General features: G+C 38.0%; 1 protein-coding gene across 4 annotated transcripts; it reads left to right on the top strand.

The window, feature by feature from the left end:
- Positions 1–155: 155 nt before the first annotated feature.
- LOC112553843 (OTU domain-containing protein 7B-like) lies at positions 156–14,793 on the top strand. 4 transcript variants are annotated; one of them, XM_025221301.1, is made up of 10 exons: positions 156–233; positions 1,266–1,411; positions 2,067–2,506; positions 3,845–3,959; positions 5,190–5,411; positions 5,652–5,750; positions 9,027–9,154; positions 10,447–10,586; positions 11,516–11,801; positions 12,019–12,195. In XM_025221301.1, the coding sequence occupies exons 2-10, from the start codon at positions 1,321–1,323 to the stop codon at positions 12,046–12,048; spliced, it is 1,551 nt and encodes a 516-aa protein (XP_025077086.1). In that variant the 5' UTR covers positions 156–233; positions 1,266–1,320; the 3' UTR covers positions 12,049–12,195. The 4 variants fall into 4 exon arrangements, with proteins under 4 accessions (XP_025077086.1, XP_025077088.1, XP_025077087.1 ...); XM_025221303.1 differs by having other exon boundaries at positions 162–466; positions 11,516–11,790; positions 12,016–14,793; XM_025221302.1 differs by having other exon boundaries at positions 162–466; positions 3,845–3,950.
- Positions 14,794–21,590: the final 6,797 nt, after the last annotated feature.

The raw sequence follows: 21,590 nt of genomic DNA, 5'->3' as shown, positions 1-21,590 counted from the left end.
ATATTATTGTCTTGCACCATGCAGAATTGGACAACGCTTTAACCAGGGAGTTAATTAACTCCGACCTGTAACCGAAAACAGAATTATCAACTCATGTACAGTACTCAAGCTCGCACCACCAGCAGAGGCCGTCTGCTACTTCCCTCCTGCCGACAGCGCCCTCTAGCGTCCCGGATCCGCTACTCTCAGAGTTGCGTCCAAATAGTTTTCGGTGTTGGTTTTGGACATTTTAAGTAAGACTTCATAAGCAATTGAAAAGTTTATTTACTGCAGTTTAAGTATTCTAATACGTACACAACATTTGCATTAATTCAATACTGTATTTGTTTAGTGCACGATTGTGGCCCTCGGTGATTCTTCAGCATTGTAATGCGGAATGTTCCTCTGAGCAATAAAGTGCAGGACAGTGTTTTCAGTTTCAGTTTCCAAATAGAAAATTGTGGCCCTTGGTGATTACTGCAGCAAGGTAATACGAAATATTCCTTTTGAACAGTACAGTGTATAACAGTGTGCAAAATAGCAAAGTTGAACATCTTTCCATGGTTGTTCTTAGCTATATTTAGGTATAGGTCTTTCCTATATAAGGCATTAGTGGAGGGTCTGTGCACCTCCAAGCACAAGGCTTATTTCCATTTGTATATCGTGATCAGGTAGTCTTTAATATGCAGTTTGGAGAAATCTGTTAGTGCATAAACCATACTTCTCTTAAATGGCTTGATAAGTTGATAAAGTTTTCCCTCAGTCTGAAAGCCATGAGGCCATTCTTAGTGTCTTCATACCTAGTGTTAGCAAACTCAGGTACAAGCGTTATCATACTATGGTTTATTCCCTCAAGCAGCATGGTATGTAGAACTGAGGAAAAACAAACAAACCCTGCCATACTCAAGACAGTGGATTTGCTTCTAACTTGGATCTTGAAAATTTCTGCAATGCTTCATCTTGCAGCTTTCCATGTCAAAGTGAATTTGGGGGCAGGGTGTTATGGTTCTATGTATGAGATATTTTTTTATTATTTGTTTATTCTTAAAGCTTGTAAGATAACTTATGTAGGTTTTTGATACACATGGTGTTATGCTTGTGAATACTGTCTGGCTGTAAGCTTGGTTAAATGTCTGTTTTAGCATTCTGTCACATATAAATGGACTGTATTATTATTATTAAGAATGGATTAGTCTATTAACTTTGGCCCAAGATCCTATAGTTCTATAAAAATGTGACACATATTAGAATTTAACAATTTTTTTTTACTAACTTCTTTGTTTCAGTCAAGGCTGTTAAATCTGGCATGGCTTGAAAACTTAAGAATAGCTGTTTTATACCATGGCAACAACCAAAGAACAGGAAAAGCTTGTTTTAGAATTTTGTGAAAACACAGGTGCTGACAAGGAATGGGCATACAGTGTTCTAGCACGTAAGTTTAAGCACCCATGCCTGCTTATTTCATTTTTATTGCTTTTTATTATGTTTCAAATTGTACCTTTTACTATTTAATAAACATTTCAAATTTTTTATTTACCTTCTGTATGTAATATTCAAAGTTCTTTTCTTCTTGAACCACTATAATCCAAAAATCTGCAATATTGGGAATAAGAGGGACAGTCCTTGGAGTATGTGACCATGCAGATGAAGTGTCAGTGGTGTGTGTGTGTGTTGTAGATGTGCACATGATTATTCTTGATGCAAGTTGTTGTTTGTATTATAGCATATATATATGATTTGCCTTCCTTTCTTGTGGTAATGTTTATCTTGATGGTCCACCTTGCAGTGAACTTGTTCTACTTTTACTTTTAACTTACTATAACTAGAGCACCTTCCCATGTTTAAATAGCCTACTGGGACCAATAAAGTTGATTATTGTCATCATCATTGTCATCAGATGATGAAGATTATATGTTTCTTTATAATATATTTATTATAGATTATGGCAAATATTTTAATAATAAGTTTGAATTAATAACCTGCTAGCTACTCAAATAATAGTAAATTAAAGCGTTTTCAAGTTCATATATATATTTGTAAAAAAAAAAAATTCTTTTTCTGTTTACATTTTTTTGTGTTGATTCTAGGCAACAAATGGAACATGCCCAGTAGCTACAGAGAAATTGAACAGATGCTAATAAATTCCAGCAGAGGTCAGCAAACAAGGGAAATCACTCAGTGTGCATCTCACCACAAATCTGAAAGTCCAACATTAATTTCTCAAATATATTTTCAACCATCTTCAGGAGAAATGCCCAAGAGTATTGGTCCTGCAGTAGAGTTTGATCCTCAAGAAGTTCGAGCTCCAGTTTCTACTGCATGCAGGAGTTCCACTGGCAACTTTCTACAAGGGATAGAAGGACTGAGAGTTGCATTACCTCCTGCTCACACACCTGTTGAACGGGTCATCCCTATTCGGATGGAAGGTCGTACAGTTTCGTACCCACAGTCAGTCAGTCAGACATCATCACGTTCTCAGCACCACCATGCAGCAACATCAGTTCATCACCCAATTTATGATGAGAAGGTAAGAAAATTATGTCAAACTTGAACTGGGACTTTGTCTTCACATTTTCTAATGTTCATCGTCTCATATTACTTGAGATTCCACATTTCACTCAGCATTTTGGGGGCAGAACCTAGTAATTCTCTTGAATTATTTTGTGCCTAAAGGTTTGAGTGTAAGTTTTGACATGGGATTTATGTTATCTCTTTGACAGGAAGAAAATGGTATGTGATAACAATCCTTTTAAATATGAAGCTGGATTCATTTTATTTCTTTTGTTCACTTATAGTAGGGTTTCTTAACAGAGCTTTGAACACAGGAATGCTTTATTTTCTGTAAGTTACTGGTATCACAATTGTCGAGGGTATTGATGTTCATCACAGACCTTCATTCACGCAGTGAAGGTGCGCAATATCCACTATAACATAATATTTTTAAAAAAATCAATATGTTACCTCAACAGTACACATTCATGAAAGTAGTTGTGGTGTATTCTTTTATAACCTATAAAGTTTTACTATAGTTTCATTGTTTGTGAAAGCACTCATTTCAGTTAAGTCATGATCCTGGATGGGTGTAACTCAAGGGTGTGTTTATTCACAATAAAACTTTGCAAAAGTAGAACTATCTGAGTTACTGATGCCTTACCTCCAGAGTTGGTCTCTTTTTAGTATGCTAATGCTGACCTCTCCTCTGTACCACACATCATATGAGAAATTCAGCAGATGCTTTTTATCCTTTCCCAGCACTACCATTTGGAATCATCTACCCATATCTCTTCAAACCTTGACTATATAAGAAGGTTTCAAATCTGGCTTAACAATCCATGTCTTCTAGAAATATTTTTCAAAATCATGCAAACTCTTCCATGCGATTTCCTCTTCTTCATTCATGCACTTTGTTCATTTGGGATATTGTGTGATCCTTATTCATTATTTTTTTCATGTTTGCCAATCTTCATTCTATGGTTAACTTTCAGTTTTGTTTGTTTGTTTTATATCGCATTGAACTTGCCTCCATACAGGGAAGTATTCTCTACAAATTAAATTATTTGAAGTGTGTAACTCATTTAGTTAAGTAATGTTTTAAAATATTTTGAAAGTGTTTTTTTTTTTACCTGAACATGTCAATTTCATTCTGTCATCTTAGTTTAATCCTATCTTTGCTACAAGGTTTTGTTTATGAGTTTTTTCGTGTATGCCAGTTGGTTGATTGCACTTAAAACTATCTCTTTTGTTTAATACTTTGTTTCTTTAGTTAACTATTGTATTTACACATAAAGCACATTTAAGATTTATACCCCACTTACAGTAATGTATATAGGCTTAATAGCTCTAGTAAAACTTCTGATGAATGCAGGTGATAGCCATCCAGCCAAGCAAAGAAAAAACAGAGATTATAAATCCAGCTATTGGCAGTGAAAACATCCAAACATTGTCTTCTAATGTGAAGTCAGGCTCTTCCAGTGAGTCATGTAAGTCATAGTTACCAGCTTAGATGCTGAATTAACATGGTGTTAAAAGCATTATTATAATATAATCTTGAATGAACTTAGATCTACCCAAATCTCTTAACTTCCAGTCTAGTTAGAAAGATTTACTTGCAGGTTTTTTTTCCCACCTTTTCCATGTATGCATACTTGTTTTCATCAGCCTCTGATGGCTCTATTCAAGGGTATTTTGTACAGTATTATATAGAATTATTATTATGCTATATATATGTAAGTATATAAATTTAACATTGTTTTACTTGGAATGGTTCCTTTTTACTTCAAAATATTACATTTGTAAAGGATAAAATTAGGAAACGACATCATTTTTTGTAGATGGTGTTGGAAATATTGTGGAAAAACCAGGGAATTGGTTCTAATTGCTACAACCCTGGAAAGGGTTGAAATCATACATATAAATAGTACCACAGACAAAATACAGAATGTGTATTCATGGTTCTCTTTGTGTTATCAGTTAATGGAGGATGTGTTTTTGACCAAAAAACAAACAAACAAGACTTCAGTTGGTAAATCTTTCTTGCTTTGGAAATTTTACATGATCATACATCAGTAATATATATATATTTGTTAAAGTGGATGTCTGCCTTTGTCTGTCTTCAACATCTGCTTGTGGGAATTCTCTCCATTAGTTCCTTTCCTAGGTCTGGAAAATGTGAAAATCCCTAGGCTGTCATTAATAAATGAAAGTGCAGCAACCCATGTGTCAGCTGCCTGCTATGCGAAATATGTTGGCAGACCATGAGATATAATTGTGAAGTAAGGGTAATACACGTGTCCCTGACCTGCTGGATGAACTGACTTTCAAAAAACAATATGTTAATAATAAGTGAAATAATAAGCTTTTGGTTACATTGGCCTTAAGATTCGATGTTTAGGAATGGTTATTTTGTTCTTCCATTTTCACTTGCAGAAATGTTAATTTCACTTCCTTTTTATTTCTTAGACATTATCAGGATATGTCTCTTTACAATTTTTTCCATTCAGTGTCTTTAATTTGATCATTTTTCAGATGAGGTGATGTTCTTTTTTACATCAATCCAATGATTCATTTTTTTCATGGCTTGCATTATAAATAATGCAAGATATCAAGAACATTTTACATTAAAATACAAAAAAGATATTATGATCATAATGTGGAAATTTTTCATTTCATCATCCTCACAGTATCATATCAAACTACATCCTTTGTTTCAGATCCAAAGCTGAAGCGAGGATTTTCCAACATTCTTGAAAATGAGTTTCTAGTTTCTGATGCTCGGTCTAGTGTTCTGCATGATATCCAAGAGAACAGCCATGATCATATGTATATTCAGTCATTTGTGCTGCCCAATATCACAGACTTTCCTGAAGACTTTCAGGCTTTCCTGGAAAAAGAGCTAATAGAAACATCAACTCTTATATCCCTAGAACAAGCTGGTATGTTTTATTCTCTAAATATATGGCACACACCAGAATCTTGTGAAATATAGATGGCTTAGTCGTTTGTGACTTTGTTTTAGGTCAAAAGAGAGAGCATGAAAAAGAGATGAGATACTTTTTTTTTTGCTTCAAGCACATTTGCAAGGCTGGGAGAATGTTTGCACATTTTAAAGTTATTTTTACTGCTATTTTGATCTTAATGAACATATCAGTTAAGACAGAAGTTTATCTATACAGGACGCCTCAACTGGTGGGCTGAAATTGGTTTGTGTCAACGACTAATACCACTAGCTACTTCTGGAGATGGAAATTGCCTGCTTCATGCTGCTTCTTTGGGTAAAACGTGTATATATATATATGTGTTTGAGAGAGAGAGAAATGCACTTAGGTGACCTGCTAGTGCTTATTTTTCTAATAACCATAACTTTACTGTTAGATGTTGGTTTTGACATTTCTTCAAGATGACAAAGAGCAGCAACTTTTGGTAACCTATTTATTCAATCCAATATTAAATCACACAACACAAGAGTTAGCACCTTCCCACCATGTGAATTCTACATATCAACAGCTTTTAAAATGGCCAACAGTTGGACACATAATGCCTTTTGAGCTAAACTACATCCAAAACATTTTGTGATTTTATTTTATAACAGTTTATGTTGCCTGCACCCTGGTTTGACTCAAATTTACTTGTTCTATCGACAGGTTTTTAAAAAAAAAGTATTATGAAATGATAATTTGGGAAACACAAGTCTTGTGTGCTAGACATGCAGCAGCATCAGTACGTCTGCCAATAGGTTTTTTACTTGACCCATAGCATGTACTGTAGAGCAAACTGGTGACAGCATCTGTGTATGCTTTGTCTAGGGTATGCCCTCCTTGATTGTAGCCACTGCAGGTGCCAGCTAGCAAGCTTGAGACCATGCTTAATTGTCAAGCTAATAATGGCAGTCATCAAAGGCCACTCTTCTACTCTGTGAGTCGTGCAAAGACTACTTTTCTGTGGATTTTGTACCTGGTATATTAGCTGTGGTTGTGTCCAATGTCTTTGGAGGCATCTAAATTAATTCATTCCCCAGTGAAAAAATGGGAAACAACTTTTTGGCTTATCACACACACTATTGACTGCAGGAATAGCTATCAGCCAGTTCCTTCTTCATAAGTGCTCTTCCTTTTGTCACTGTCAAAATGAAAGTTGATCTGCTTATTAGGCCTCTGTAGCTTAGGACCTAAGCAGCCAGCTCAGTTTATTACTATGGCTGAATTCTTGTTCTCCCCTAAGCTATCAGAAAGGCCATACCAAGACCAATGGTAGTGTCCCCTACCTAGAGAGGTGAGATGACATTTCATTCTGCTGATCATCTGTGCTAACTTGGCTATTCGTTCTAAATTCACTAGAATGGCCTTATAGATTTTATCAGTATGCTGTTCAAAGATGACGTGTCAGTCAATGTCAAATGGTTGACTCACTACCAGAGAATTTCAAAATACAGACAGCATATCCTTCCTGTTGGAGGGATATCTCTCTTGTTATATAATCTTTAGTTTGTTTTGGGTTGGGGCTGTTTTTTTAATAAACATTTGCATGTTTTGGCCAAAGACACTATGAAAGCTGAGAAGAGAACCAGATTCCTGCAGTTATCAGTTGTGAACATATGGCCTCTGACTGGATAAGAAATGCTTTAGTACTTTAAAGCCTTTAACTCACTGAGCACTGCATGAAAGTGTAAGTACAGTAAAATCTCCCTACTATGCCACCTACCGGGACCGAGCAATAGTGGCATAGTAGCGAGAGTGGCATAGTAGAGAGGGTTCGTAAAAACGGCTTTATTTGTTCAAGTTACCCGTCAGTCCAAAGCAGGGGTGGGCAATTAATTTTCCCAAGGGGCCGCATGAGAAATTGGGATGGTTTTAGAGGGCCGGACTAATATAGTTAACTCAGTTTTACCTAATACTGTATGTATAGTATATATACTGGCTGGCGGGCCGGTCAGAGACAGGAGGCCTTTGCCCAGGTCTGGTCCAAAGCTCTCAAGAATCGTCGGCTTCGCTAGCTGTCTCCTCTCATTCTCCCCCTCACCTCTTCATCCTCCCCCTCCCAACCACATCCGCGCACCTGCATCCTGTCGCTAGTCCCCCCTCACACCTTCCCTTTGTCACGTGGCTGTCACCCGGCCAGCGACCACCCCCCTCCCACATTGCAAGCCTCCACCCTCCCTGTGTGCGTACTATGTTCCATCCACCTAACTGCGATGTCCCACACTACCATACAGTATAATAATCGAGCACTGCGCGGAATTTTACAACTTGTGTCTTTTAACAGTCACAAAAAAGTGGCATAGTAGCGAGAGTAGGGGGTGGCATAGTAAATTTTTTTTTACATTGAATTTATAGTCGGGACCGAGCAAAAGTGGTATAATACCGAGAGTGGCATAGTAGCGGGGTGGCATAGTAGGGAGATTTGACTGTATTACAAAGACCAGCTAATAACTGAAGACTGTGAAGATGACAGTGGGTGAAGTTTGTTTTTTATTAAGACTACTCTCAGGTAAACATTATATCAAGAAACTTATACAATTTTGGAAAGGAGAAAGTTTTAACTTTGCAGTAAAAGTAATGAAAATTGCCTCCCCAGTGCTTCCCAGGCAAAGCCACAATCATGGCCCAAAGGGTTAAGTGGACTACACTTCAAATCAGAAGTCTTCAATATTACCCCTTTAGCACTAGCACACTAAGTACTGTTGGCCAGTTAAAACAAACAGATTTATGCCAGACAAAATGTGACAAAGATGTTGAAGAAAGATACGGCAGTCCAGTGTGTCAAATGCAGATCCACGTGTCCAAAATGTGTGTTGACTAACAAGCAGGCAGGCAGACAACAAATCAACAACATGCCAAGGCTGTTTCTGTGTAGTGATGATTCCAAGATGTTGACCAGAATTATTAAAATAAATCATAGCACTTCTTGTGTTATGAGGCTTGACAAAAAATTATTTTAAAATATTTTCAACAAGAGGGAAAGATTTAAAACTGGTTGGAAATGCTTCAGGACAAGATATGTTGTTAACTTCTTTATTTGAAATGGCATGTCAGAAACATGCTTGAAAGATGATGTGATGGTGTAATGCAGTGGTTCTCAACCTGTGGGGCGCGCCGACGTGCTTACAAGGGGGGCGCGAAGGTGGTCATTTTTTGAAGTTGCTTATACTGGTTTTAGTGAAATTAGCTTACATTGCTGGCTAAGGGGGGCGTGCGGACGTACCTTTGTTCATCAGGGGGGCGTCACAAGTAAAAGGTTGAGAACCGCTGGTGTAATGGTTTGTATTGGCTAGTTGTTTCCAGACACTTATGAAAAGAGGTCCGACTCTTATAATTGTTGGTACAAAGTTTGTGGTAAATATATCTACATTTTGTATGTGCAAGCACATGCATGAGTAAGTGATAGAAAATGTATAATTGCAATTTGACAGATAGAATGTGATGCCATTTGCATGTGTCTATTTTTAGTCTTATTCCTGTACTGCAATTTTGACTAATTAACATGCAAAGCCCAAAAAGATGTTTGTAATCATCAAGATATTTTTAGTTTTGAGGGCTGTTTCTTTGTGCCAGCAATGTGGGGCATCCATGACCGACAGCTTATTCTGAGAAATGCATTACATTCAATGCTGACCAAGGAACCATTGTGTCAGAACTTGTACAGACGATGGCGCTGGCAGCAAGACATTGTAAACAGGCAGGTGAGTGTAGACAGACTATTGGTAAAGGAGCAACTGTCAAATAGCTAAAAGGGCTGCATCAGTCAAGTGTGAAAAGTAAATTATAGGTGCTACCTATGTGATTGTAATTTGACAAAGACATTTAAAAACTTTGCTTAATAACTAGGAACAGTAACAAAACTGTCGATCGTCCTATTTTAACTTTGGATTTAGCATGTTTTCACTATAACCATTCTGTTGATGAGGGGTATGCATTTTTTTTGTCATTTATTTATTACTTAAATGGCCGTATACTTTTTTTTACATATAGACATTTCGACATAAAAAAGAAGCAAGTTATTTAAACTGCATGCTGAAAAGCTGATAAAATTTAGCAATACAAAATGAAAATAGAGGTAGAGTGCATTAATATAATAAAAATACTATTACACCTCTTGATAATAAATGTATTTGGAGAGATCTTAAAAAAAAGTTTGAAAGAAGGAGAGTAAAAAGTGGTTTGTTTGCTATTCAGTTGCAACTGGTGTATACTTATAAAAAGGCTAAAATAATTCCAAATATAATTAAAAAATAATTTTATCTACTTTTCAATAATTACTGTATAGCAGATTCAAAACTCATAGATTATGTTAAACATTAAAGATAAAAAATATCAGTGAAATTGCCATTTTGGTAAGAGAAATCACCAACAAGTAATAAATTAGCATCTATGCAAACTTTAAATAACACCAAAAATTCACATTCAATTTCACTTTTTGTCGGTCAGCACATCTGCATAATTTGTCTAAATTTGTTGCTTCATCTAAACATTGGGTTTATACACACAAATATAATAAGAATATAATAGTTGCTTGTCAATAGTACCCATCTCTTTCTTGCTGCCTTACCTTCCCCAACCCTCTAAGAGTTGGTTTCACCTTCTGGCATTGGTGGACTGGAAGAAGTACTCTTCATCACATGGGTATCGAACTGAAATGCCTCTGGGTTCAAACACCAGTGCTCTGACCATTCAGCTATCTGCTTAATGTATACATGTACTAAGAATAAAAGGAGACCTCAGACAGGTCCTGAGGAATATCTTCAGGAATTCTTTTGTTTAATGATTTTACCTCTGTGAACTACCCACGACAGTGAACAGAGGTCACCCAATCTGTGTAGGTGTACACACAGAGCCAATCCTAGCATACAGAGATTACTCTGTATTGATAAGGGTTAGATATGGAAATTCACTACTTAACATCATGTAGTAAGCATTGTAATTTTGCTATATTGTCAGTTTGTTGTAAAATGTGTTAAAAGTTGCCTTTTTTCAGTCAGGGCTGGTGCTCAGTGAATTAGAATGGAAGGCAGAGTGGGATAATATTCTACGACTTGCTTCTCCTTCACCGCGTGGTTTGCCAAATAATAGTCGAAACAGTGTCAGTAGTTGTTGTGACAGCCCTCTCACACGCAAGTAATTCCTTTTTTTTTTTTTTTTAATCAGATTTCGTTTTCACAGTATTTGTTTCCAAATTATCATTATAGATATGATGTATGAAAAGCTGCAGAAAATTTTCTTTTGAATAAAAACATTTATGTTGTGATGTGCTATTTTAATTTCCTCAGTAGAAATTATAATCTCTCAGGTTAAGCTACATTCACAGATAATAAACCAGAGTCTTTCTTCCTTGTGCACAGGCCTTTGGTCATACATTTTATCTCTTCCCATTTCTAATCATGTAAACATCCACTGAAACCACACCTCTTCCATGAGCATTACTCCTGTCAACCTTTCCCATAATGCTAGTCCTTTCTCATACCCTTCCTTTTGTAATATCATGCTACTCTCAGCTCTTGTTCTTGTTATTTGGTTCCTCTTTATGTTTTCTGCATTTGATTTTATTCTTCATTTAGTACGGTTGTTTATTCTTTTATAGTTCATATGTTATTCGTTTTCCTGTCCCTCCTATGCTGTCCATGTTTTGTTCTTGTTCTGAAGCGCTAAGAGCATGCTCCTTAGAAGTGGGAGTATGCGCTTTACAAATTTTGCATTTATTATTATTATTTGTTAATGTGTCTAGCCTGTATAACAGTAAATGCTGTCATTGAAAACAAGACTAAAATATTTATTTCTGTTAAACTTATTGAAAAAAACCAAATTATCTACATAAGAGTATATGACAAGCAATGTTTAGAATACTTGGTATTTGTGCTGTTAACGTCAGTCTGAATATCAGGATAACTGTTGTTCCTGTTAATTGCCTAATTTTCAAACCCATTGCAATTTCACCCATCTCCTTGACCAAGACTGTGAAATTCAAAAGTGTTTTTATATCATTTGGTTATAATAGTTATGAACTGTTAACTTTTACTTCATTTGTGTCGGTATGTTAATTGTTTCAGCATTGTTGAATCAGAGCCAGTGGTCTATGAAAGCCTGGAGGAGTTCCACGTCTTTGTATTGGCTCATGTGTTACAACGCCCCATAATTGTTGTGGCAGATACTGTTCTGAAAGACAGTAGTGGAGAAGATCTAGCACCCATTCCTTTTGGAGGAATTTACCTGCCTGTGGAATGCAATAGTGCCAGCTGCTACTCCTCACCGCTCTTACTGACATACGATGCTGCTCATTTTTCAGCGCTAGTTCCTGTGGCACGCAGCACATATGACACAATGCACATTTGCCATGTGAGCTTAATAATTTTGTTTTCTTAATGCAGATTTCTGTAATAAACAGAATACAATAGGATGAAGTTCATTCAAATCCTGTTTATCACTTAATTTGTCTTAAGGGGGAATTTCTTGCAAACTAGAAACTCTCACATTTTATTTGCTGTCTTTACTCTCAAAATAGCAAAAATAGTTTAGAAGACAGGTATTTAAATGAATTGCTTTGCTGTTTCAGTGGCTATTCCTGTTGTGGACCCAAGTATGAACCTGTTGCCTCTGCACTTCTCTTATGACCCTGGGAAGGAATTTGACTGGATGCAACCCAGTAAACAACCTTCTGAGATCAGTCAAACTGAAGAACATCTGAAACTCCTTATGCAATATATGGATATAAAGCAGCTGCCTTTCTTTTCAGACCAACCTTGTCCAGCAGATCTGTCAACTGTCACTACTATCCAGGGTGTAGATGCGAGTCATCAGTCCGACTGTGGGAATGCTTACACAGAAAAAGTGCCACTGATAATTTCTTCGAAAGGGAAGGAGAGAAAGAAAGACTATAAACCAAGCGTGGTGGCCAAGCAGTTTGGCAGTTTAGGAAAAAGTGTTGGTAAAAAGCTAAAAAACATTGGAAATAACCTGGCCCCAAGTAAGGCTACTGCTAAAGGAAATGGAGGTTTTGAAGAGTGTGAGCATGGACATCAACAGCAAACAGTAAATGTTGGGACTGGATTGGCACGTAGCACCAACCTCATCACCATGCTTGCAACCAGTCGAGGGACACAGGATGACCATCTGGTCTTGTGTGCTGTACTGTCTGTTTGTCACTCTGAAGCCCAGGAAGAAATGGTGAAAAATTATTTGAAGGATGCCAAAAAACGGTTTGACAGATGCTGTGAGCAGAAATGTCAAATGGGAGAAGAATTACAGTCCAAGTTAGAATTGTATCCTGCAGCAAAGAGTGGACTATGTGCTAATGCTGGCTTTAGGTTGCATGAAGAGAGTGGCGAGCGTCTTTCACACATCAATGTGCAAAAGTCTCCGAATCTTGCAGCACAAAGGAGGCAATTTTCTTACAATACATTCCCAGGCCGTAGCAAAGGCCTTCCTCCTCATGGTGGATCAGTAGCAGATAATGATAAAGTATACCTGTGTGGAAAGTCTAAATTCTACACGCCACATCCACAGACTGTGTCTGAGAATGATGATACAAGAGGCCTTCTGACACCTGTGCACAGTATGAACCGTCAGCAGTCGGTGTCAACGGGCAATATGGCTTTCATTTTGCCACGGGTACAGTCTCAGCCTCTTGGCTATGACAACATGCAAGATTTGAGTATGATTACTAGTAGCATTTCCAGAAGTAAATGTGCCTCAAAGGACTGTCCCTTTTATGGTAGCAAGGAGACTCTTTCTTTGTGTTCAAAATGCTACAAGCAGTTACTCCACCCAGATGCTTTGAAGAAGAGCTCTAAGGTGTAACTGTAACAGCATCCTTGGAATAGACACATAATCCTCCTCAGTCTTAGCTTTTTCAAAACCCAATCCTCACTTCCCTTGCAGAATTCATATACTCCATTATTTTTTTATTGCAATGTATCACTTAAAAATAAATATACAAATTTTTTCCATAAAAATTAATCATTGACTTTATAAAGGAGATATAATATCCTCCACTATAATCATACAGCCAAACAAAGAAAAAAAAAGGAAGAAAAACTTTACATATCCCTGCTGAGTGTTTCATGGGGGGAATCAATTCTGTCTGGCTATGGAAGTATGTTTTTGTGTGTATGTGTGTGTTTAAATTATGCCAGATGGAATTACCATCTTTTGATGATCCCATTTTTATAACCTAATCTTCAGTGGTTGTGGAAGAACATGAAGGTGTCGGCAGACAACAGCTAAAAAAGCAACCCTGATCTCTTTTGATCAAGGTCAGTTTGAAATTCCCCTATTTATGCTATTTCAGTGTACGCATGAACCAAAACTGATTGCAGAGTTAGTTACCGAAACTTAGGAAGATCCAAAATTCAGAGATTTATTTATATGTTGAGATAAGGGGAAGGGTACAAGAGTTTGTTTCTTATCAAGGGGTGTATGCTTTGAAACTGCCGGGCAAGAGTCATGTATTAATGGTAGAGGCAGTGGAGCTATCGATAAGGCCCTCTCCCTTGAAATACCCAGCGTACAACCAGAGACTGCTTTGTATCAAAGGTTTTATGTATTGTGTGCATGCTCACTAGTCTGCTTTATGTTGGCTTGGAGATATGCCTGCTTACCTATGGTTTTGCTGCTGCTGCAATATAGGATGTGGTTTCTTGTAGGGCACTATTAAAGCATAAATCTCTCATATATAGCTTTTGTTCTTCCAAACCTGACCATTGTACCTTAGTGACCCAGTCCACTGGCCGTTGTGAGCACCTAGGCTAAACAGTGGATCTAGAGGAGAAAATAACCACAACAAAAATCGATGTATGACTCTTTTCAATTTATTGCTTACAGAACGCAGATAAATAGGATTTCTTAAAAATCAATTCATTAGATACTAAATCTGCAACTATAATGGAACTATAGTTTGAAAGTAAAAGCACTTTTGTTATAGATGTCAGCAGTTTTCTCAAGAAAATCACGAGTTACTTTTTAGATTTGTGTTTTATGACCTTAATTCAACACAGTTGTGAACTAAGTTTTGATGATGTTATGTGTAGAAAGTATTGGCCAGGGTTGTTGCTTTTTATGTCATATTGATCTTAGGCAGGAACCATTTTCTTGGGGTTTTTTGTTTTTGCTCCCAAAATAATTTAGTTCCTATGATGAAATAAAACTATACTAATTGCTGATTTGACATTAACGTTCTATTAAGGCTGTTTTTACTTTTAACATCATTAGGGTGGTGTCCTCAAGAGAGAAAAAACCAAAGTATGATTGCTACTTGCAATAATGTTTATTCTTTTGCTAAAATTCCAGTTTTTGTGTTTTAGAATGTCCCATTAAAATCTTTTACAACAAACTAGCCAGTGTACCCTGCTTTTACTGGAACTTATTTATGTGTGGTGTCACAGTAGTAATATATTGAAACACCTGTGCTTTTGATGTTCCTTCCCCAGTTCTACAAGTTGACAGCTCATATTTTGCAACATGGTACCAGATTTCAAATGGTATCAAAATTGCTGTGGTGCCAACAACTCATTTGCTAGCTTTTTTCCTCCCTTCCTGTCTGTGTGGTTACAGTCAAATTATGACAATGTCCCAAAAGTAGGGCTATGCTGAAATTTCTTCCCTGTGATATTTTTTTTTCTTTTGGATCCACTGGTAACATCTTTGCAAAGAGAAACATGCAGGGCATCCAACACCAGCTTCACATAGTGCATGATTCAACCACAGACAACAAGAATATTCCTGCCAGTGTTGGTGAAGATCTGACAGTGGGAATTTGCATTGGTTTCAACCACAACCCACTACATACGTCGCATTTCTCTTTGTTCACAGTTTTCAGTGATATTAACGTAGGGTAAGTCAATGACAGTACTGTAACATTAGATTTCCAGATTTTGCCATTTCATTTGCTGAGCTAATTAGCTCCTTTCCTGCTTGCATCCCAACCTGTCGTATTTCATTCCCTGCACTTTGTAATCTCAATGTGCTTTTCTATCTATTCCTCTTCGTGCATCAGGGCACATAAGGCCTCAACCAGAGTCCGCCACCGATGTCGATCGGCTGAAACCCGCTAAGGTGACCCCATGTCCAGCCCTTTCCTTTCATCTCCCTTTCCACTGTTCTTCTCCAAGTTTCCTTTGGGCGGCCTCGTTTTCTTCGGCCGTCTGGAGTCCATCGAAGGGCGACTCTGGAGAGGTCTGCTGTCTTAATTAATAATCGGTGACAGTAAGTTTGACCTCCTTTCGACAGTTCAGAGAGCCCTAAAAATCATGGAATGTTGCAGATGCTCACACTCAACACTCATGCAGTGGCCCAGACATTTGCACATTCTTTTTCATTATAAACAACTAAATCTGCCTCTTGCAGGCCATCTAAATTTATGAAAAAATATGGTACAGTACTCAATAAAACTACACGATAAATGTAGAAAAACTAATTATAAATGCATATTCAAGTTACTATTATATAACAACTCCAACTAATAAAAAGCTTTTTTATCAGTCCGAAGAATACCAGGATTTTGACAAGTCGCTGTTAAAACTGTTCACATGAGACTGATACTCCACTGCGATCATGAAAAATATCAGAGCATAACCCTGACTAGCAAAATTTCATTTGGGCAAATGAGTTTATTTGTTCTGTGCCATCCAATGTTTCCGTCACTAATACGGGCTTCGAATGTGTGAAGAGCTGAGTAGGACTCGGCTGGGTAGAGAAGTACAGCTGCACATCATCAGCATAAGGACTGATGAGAAAACGGTTTTGTGTCATGAACAGAATGGGGCCAAGAACGAAGCAAGTACTGTGACCTCTAAAAAAGAAGAGCAGAGCTTGATGTTCGACTTTTGACGAACACAGTCTGGATCTTATCTGTTAGGAGTTGAACCATGCCACATGCCCGTGAGGATCCAGAAATTCCGTAGAGGATGCGAAATCTTTGAAGGAGCAAAGAGTGGTCGATAGTGTCCAATGCGGAGGTGGTGCCCCTGTAAGTCAAGAACTGTGTCAAAACCACTTTTGACATGGGCTCCTTAATAAGTGGTCTCACCAGACTAGTTTTAAACAAAGACAGAAAAACATCTGTTGACAAACTGACATTAACAATATTTGTAATGGCAAGAAGTAAAACATTTAAGCATTCTAGAAAAAGATTTGTGGGCATTGGGTCAAACTGGCAAGTTGTTGGCTTCGAGAATGATAAGCCTCGGAAACTTAGTCGAAACTGGGTGAGAGAGCATCCAGGTAGGACACCGCAAGGGATGTCAGGTGCTGACATTAAGCCCAGGAACGATCGAATGTCAAACAGCTTCTTGGAAAGAGTGCAAGTTTCTGGAAGTGAACATGTTTTTGGCTGAGTACACAATGTGCCAACGTGTCATTTCCTCTGTGGATGGTGAGTCCAGTCTTCAGCCAAACCAGTTCAGCTCACCGACGAGTGCGCTTCAGGTTCTGGAGTTGAAATTAACTGATCTGAGAATATCGAGGTGTACATTGAACTGGCGTATCAGACGTCAGACCCTGGGGCACGATCATCAATCGATAATTGTATGCAGGACACAGTCAAGGTGATCGATACATAGTGGCTGGCGCACCACCCTCTGCAGCTGAATGAAAGCTCGTTTATCGATATTGCTTAGAGAGTGAGTCTTAAAAACTTGTGCCGATGATGGATGTCTGCAACCAAGTCTGATCAGTATACAATAGTGGTCAGACGAGAGATCTTGAGAAACATCGACTGACAGCACTAACGATCATCAGGTCGATGTATGACCCAGTCTGGATTCTCTTCTGTGTATTGGCTGCGACACGAACTGGACAAAACGGAGAGTTGGCAGCATTTCTGACATTTGAAAGTGTCAGGACATGTTGTAGAAATGCACATTAATATTCCCAAGAAGTATTTGGGGTGGGTGGGATTCCATTTAGTGTGTTGTTGTAATCGCGCACATCATACAGTTCAGATTAAAAAATAAAGACTGTAAGTTTGTTCTGGACGCTCGTAGCCGGTGACAAACTCTATAATTTCAATTCACACCAGTGACTGGTCTGCCTACGAGAGAGATTAAAAAGCTCAATACGTTAGAGATTATCAAATTCAGATAAGATATATGGGAAATATGATCCAATAGAGAGTTGATAACACACAGCAAAGCTATCAAAGTACCAGAAGCAGGTGAAAAAGTAGTGCCAAAGAGAAAGGACGAGAGGTGGAGCAGGTAGGGTATTTTTTTCGAAGGAGGCTGTTTGCGATGACCAGCACGGTAGCAGCGGAGTTGAGTGTTGTCTCGGTGGGCAGTCAACATCCACAGAGTCAAAGCAAAAAAGAAAACATTTCATCAAAGTATCAGCTAAACAGGCTGGAAGTTTAGGAGAAGCAAAGCGGATTCAACAGTACTGAGTGGTCGTATAGACAAATTGTATACTCGTTATTTATCATCGTAGACAGAAGTCTGTTATGGACGTCTGACGTCTTCATTTCTTTTCAAATAAACAAGTCGATGACAGCGAGCCAATAATGTTCATGGCTATATCTTGGCGCGGCTGATCAATGAACGAACTTCATTCATCGTGGTTCTTGCCTCCTTCACGGTCGATGGGGGAGGAGTATAGATTTTACACTTTCCGACGTATTTCTAAATGGTTTCAACATGCTGACTGTCCTAAAATTATTGAAGTTGTGTAAGTTGTTGGCGAGGCCGATTTTGAGCTACGGAAGTTGAATGTGCATTGCTTGAATGGGAAACCAAACCAATGATTGTTTAAAAATTTGAGTTAAGGAGAATTTCGACTTACGGAAGGTCAACTTACAGAAGTTCGACTGTAGTAAATCAAAAGAAAAGAAAGCTTAAGAGAAACAAGAAACCAACATACAAATAAAGGAAAATTTATAAAATAAACTTAACAAATAAACAGAGATGTTTCACAAGAAAAACAGAAAAAAAATTCACTGGAGAACATAACAACTCAGCCTGTCAGGAGAAGCTTCGTTTTCTTTTATTTTCTTTCCTGTCCCCCAGCATTCATTTTCCAGCTTGTGCTTTGGCGGAAAGGGAGAAAAGTGTTGTTGTTGTTGTTGTTGTTGTTGTTGTTGTTGTTGTTGTTGTTGTCGTCGTCGTCGTCGTCGTCGTCGTCGTCGTCGTCGTCGTCGTCTTGTATCTGTTGACTGACACATACCACATTTCTGATAACATGTCTGACTTCCTGGCAAGGTAACAACGATTCCTCTCAGTTTTCAGCTCGTTGGATCGTCGTCTTGTGGCAGGATCTACATATATTCCTCTGATTATTTACGTCTCAGTCTACCTGTCTCGGGATCAGCCTTTCTTTAAACATCATTAGCTTAAATTTTTCCGCGATTTTGACTGTCTTTGGTCTGTAGATTATTGCAATGTCGCCACCCCGTCCCCGACCCCACGCGCAGGACGGGGACAAGACTAAAAACAATAGTTGACTAGGGTTAAATTCACACAGACATACACACTGTTGTCATCTTAAAACATCTCAGTGATGGGTTAAAGGTCAAGGCTTTGGTCACTGGCTGGTGTGTTGGCGAAACTGAGTTGAAAAACTCAGTATAGAAGCGATCGTTCAGCTGTCGTGTGGGGGAAATATTCAAAAGTAAATATTCAATTTAAAGAAAAAATAATAATCAGCAAGTAAGAAAAGCAAAAGTAGACAGCAATAAACATAATATTGCTACTAATACTGTATGGGCGTCATTTCCTTAGGCTGCACACATGGTCGGGATTATATAATCAATATATATAAGATTCTCATAAACCTGATAGAAAAAAAAACGTTTGTTTTGTACAAAGTATTTTAAAACATTCACTATATGCTTGTCTGCATGGCTGTTTCTATTTCTGTGCTTTCTGTTCTGTCCATGTCTCCTACCTGCCTCCAGCTGATAGCGTGTTCCTTTGTGAAGGTGATTATATGCTATATATAAATCACTTGTTTTTATGTTGTTGTTGTTGTTGTTGTTGTTATTAGATGCTTGCAAGTGGACAAAACCCTTGTGATGGACTAAGCCCTAAGGGATTTAATTATGTTATTTGATTACCTACCAACTGTAGGCTCACCATACTATCAGATGATTGAATCAGTTATATCCACGGAACTGAGCAATGCGCTACTGACTTATATAATTCTTATATTCTGTTATGTGGAGATATGAATGCCAGAACAGCCAATGTTCAAGAATGTGAGGATGTAAGTGAAACCTCTACCAGAGAGAACATTGTGGATAATATGATGCACCATGGTAGAAAACCTGATGACGTAGAAATAAATGGTTTTTATAGATTGTTATTAACTCTGTGTGTTTGCTTTGGTTTATGTATTTTAAATGGATGGTATGGTATGACAGAGAACATTCATGGCCTTTCACATTTATAGCAGACAAAGGAAATAGCCTAGTAGATTAGTGTATTGCTTCACTAACTGTGTGCGCAGGATAACAGATTTAACCTTTTGGTAATAGAGTAGAATCCTCCCACTTGTCTGTAGAATTGGGTGATAGAGTAGAATCCTCAAATGTCTATAAAATTTAAGATTCAGTATGACAAACAACAACCAAACTTAAAGAAACCAGAGGCTGTAAAGAAGCTACACTGAACATTGCAGAAAGTTAACACTTTTATTAATAATGTTATATCTGAATCTTTAATAACCCAGTTCAGGGAAGCTTCTACTATAGTATTCAGTGATACTAAGGTGACCAGACGTCCCGCTTTAGGCGGGACAGTCCGGATTTTGACCTCGTGTCCCGCCTGAATATCGGGCGGGACCCCCAATGTCCCGCTTTCTGGCTTTCTGGCAAGTCCATCAAATGTCCCGATTGTCTTTAAAAATCACTTTTTTCGGCGTTTTTTGACGGTGACGACACCATCATCGGCACGCGTCCCGCTTTCGCCCCCGAAACGTCTGGTCACCTTAGTGATACTGAAACAGCCATATCTATGTCTAAAGAGACTTTAAAGAAGGCTGCTGTGCCCAGCCTTTGTCAGCGACTAAACCAAGCCTTGATTTCATGCCTTCAGCATGTCCACGAACTTGTATTACTGGACTGCTTGCAGACAGTTTGTTTCCCAGTTAGCCACTAAAACGTGGCTTCCGGTTTATCCACGTTTCAGCTTAAAGGTCCAGGAACACGGTTTACAAACTACTTTAAGATATTGAAATACCGTTATGTCTTTAAAAGTATACGCTCTCTTGTAATCATTTTTATGAAAAAAATTCAAACTTTCAACTAAATGTGCTTGTATACTCGTAAAATGCAAGCCGTTTCGCATGGAAGCATTAGTCTGCTGCTTGGCGTCTCGGAATCTCGCGCGCATGCGCAGTGATTGATGACGCATACTAAAGGAAAACAACGGTGTTTGATCAATCACGTCCAGTGCTCATCATCTGAAATATTGTAATAGATCTTTGAACCTTTTCTTTCGAAAAAATGTTAGTTTAAGAAAAACTGCAATTTAATTATGGTTTTGTCAATGGATCATGATTTTTGCTTTAAATATTTTTGTTTCTTCTACAACTCATAATCCAGTACAGAATACTGCATTGACATGTCACGAGGAGACACTTTTTGTTTACAAATGAGTATTAATGAAAAGTGTTGCTTTGCAAATTTATTTCTATATTTTTAATTATTGAGTATTTTTACTTTGTTGTTTTTTTTATTTGTGCTGACAATTTTGCATGCGAAGCGAGCTGTCACTGGACCTTTAACTACTAGGCTAGTGTATACAAAGCTTCCGGTTTAGTCATGTTAATTGTTTAGGCTCTCTGAGACTACCAGTGGAGAACTTTGCAAGAGGCTAAGTGTTGGTCTCGGCAGACAGACATCAGTCCACCTGTACACGTCCGTGGTTTGTCGAAGGCAATCGATTCTCAATTTCTCCCCTATACGGGTGACAGAATTTGCTGATTTTATCTAAAGGTCTACTGTTCTACCGCCCTAGCACTTGGAAGATAATAACGTTTATTCAAGATGCGGTCAGTGTATGGAGCACAACACGTAACATGTTGTGGATCATGTACCTTCTTCATGTCGCCACTACCGCTACTCGTGCTTGTGTGCTGGAAGGACGTGGGCGAGATAATGAGCTTATACTGCAAAAATGAAATGTTTACAGCTATTTCTAC

This window comes from Pomacea canaliculata, linkage group LG13 (assembly GCF_003073045.1).
Source record: "Pomacea canaliculata isolate SZHN2017 linkage group LG13, ASM307304v1, whole genome shotgun sequence".
Taxonomy (NCBI): Eukaryota; Metazoa; Mollusca; class Gastropoda; order Architaenioglossa; family Ampullariidae; genus Pomacea; species Pomacea canaliculata.
The sequence above is the reverse complement of the archived record's forward strand: the minus strand, read 5'-3'. Positions and strand labels throughout refer to the sequence as shown.

Bases quoted from the DNA above. Each gene is read 5' to 3' on its own strand.
- LOC112553843 (XM_025221303.1), top strand. From the start codon at position 1,321: ATGGCAACAACCAAAGAACAGGAAAAGCTTGTTTTAGAATTTTGTGAA. The intron at 5,412-5,651 runs GTATGTTTTATT...TTATCTATACAG, and splicing joins TATATCCCTAGAACAAGCTG to GACGCCTCAACTGGTGGGCT. The intron at 5,751-9,026 runs GTAAAACGTGTA...TCTTTGTGCCAG, and splicing joins GCTTCATGCTGCTTCTTTGG to CAATGTGGGGCATCCATGAC.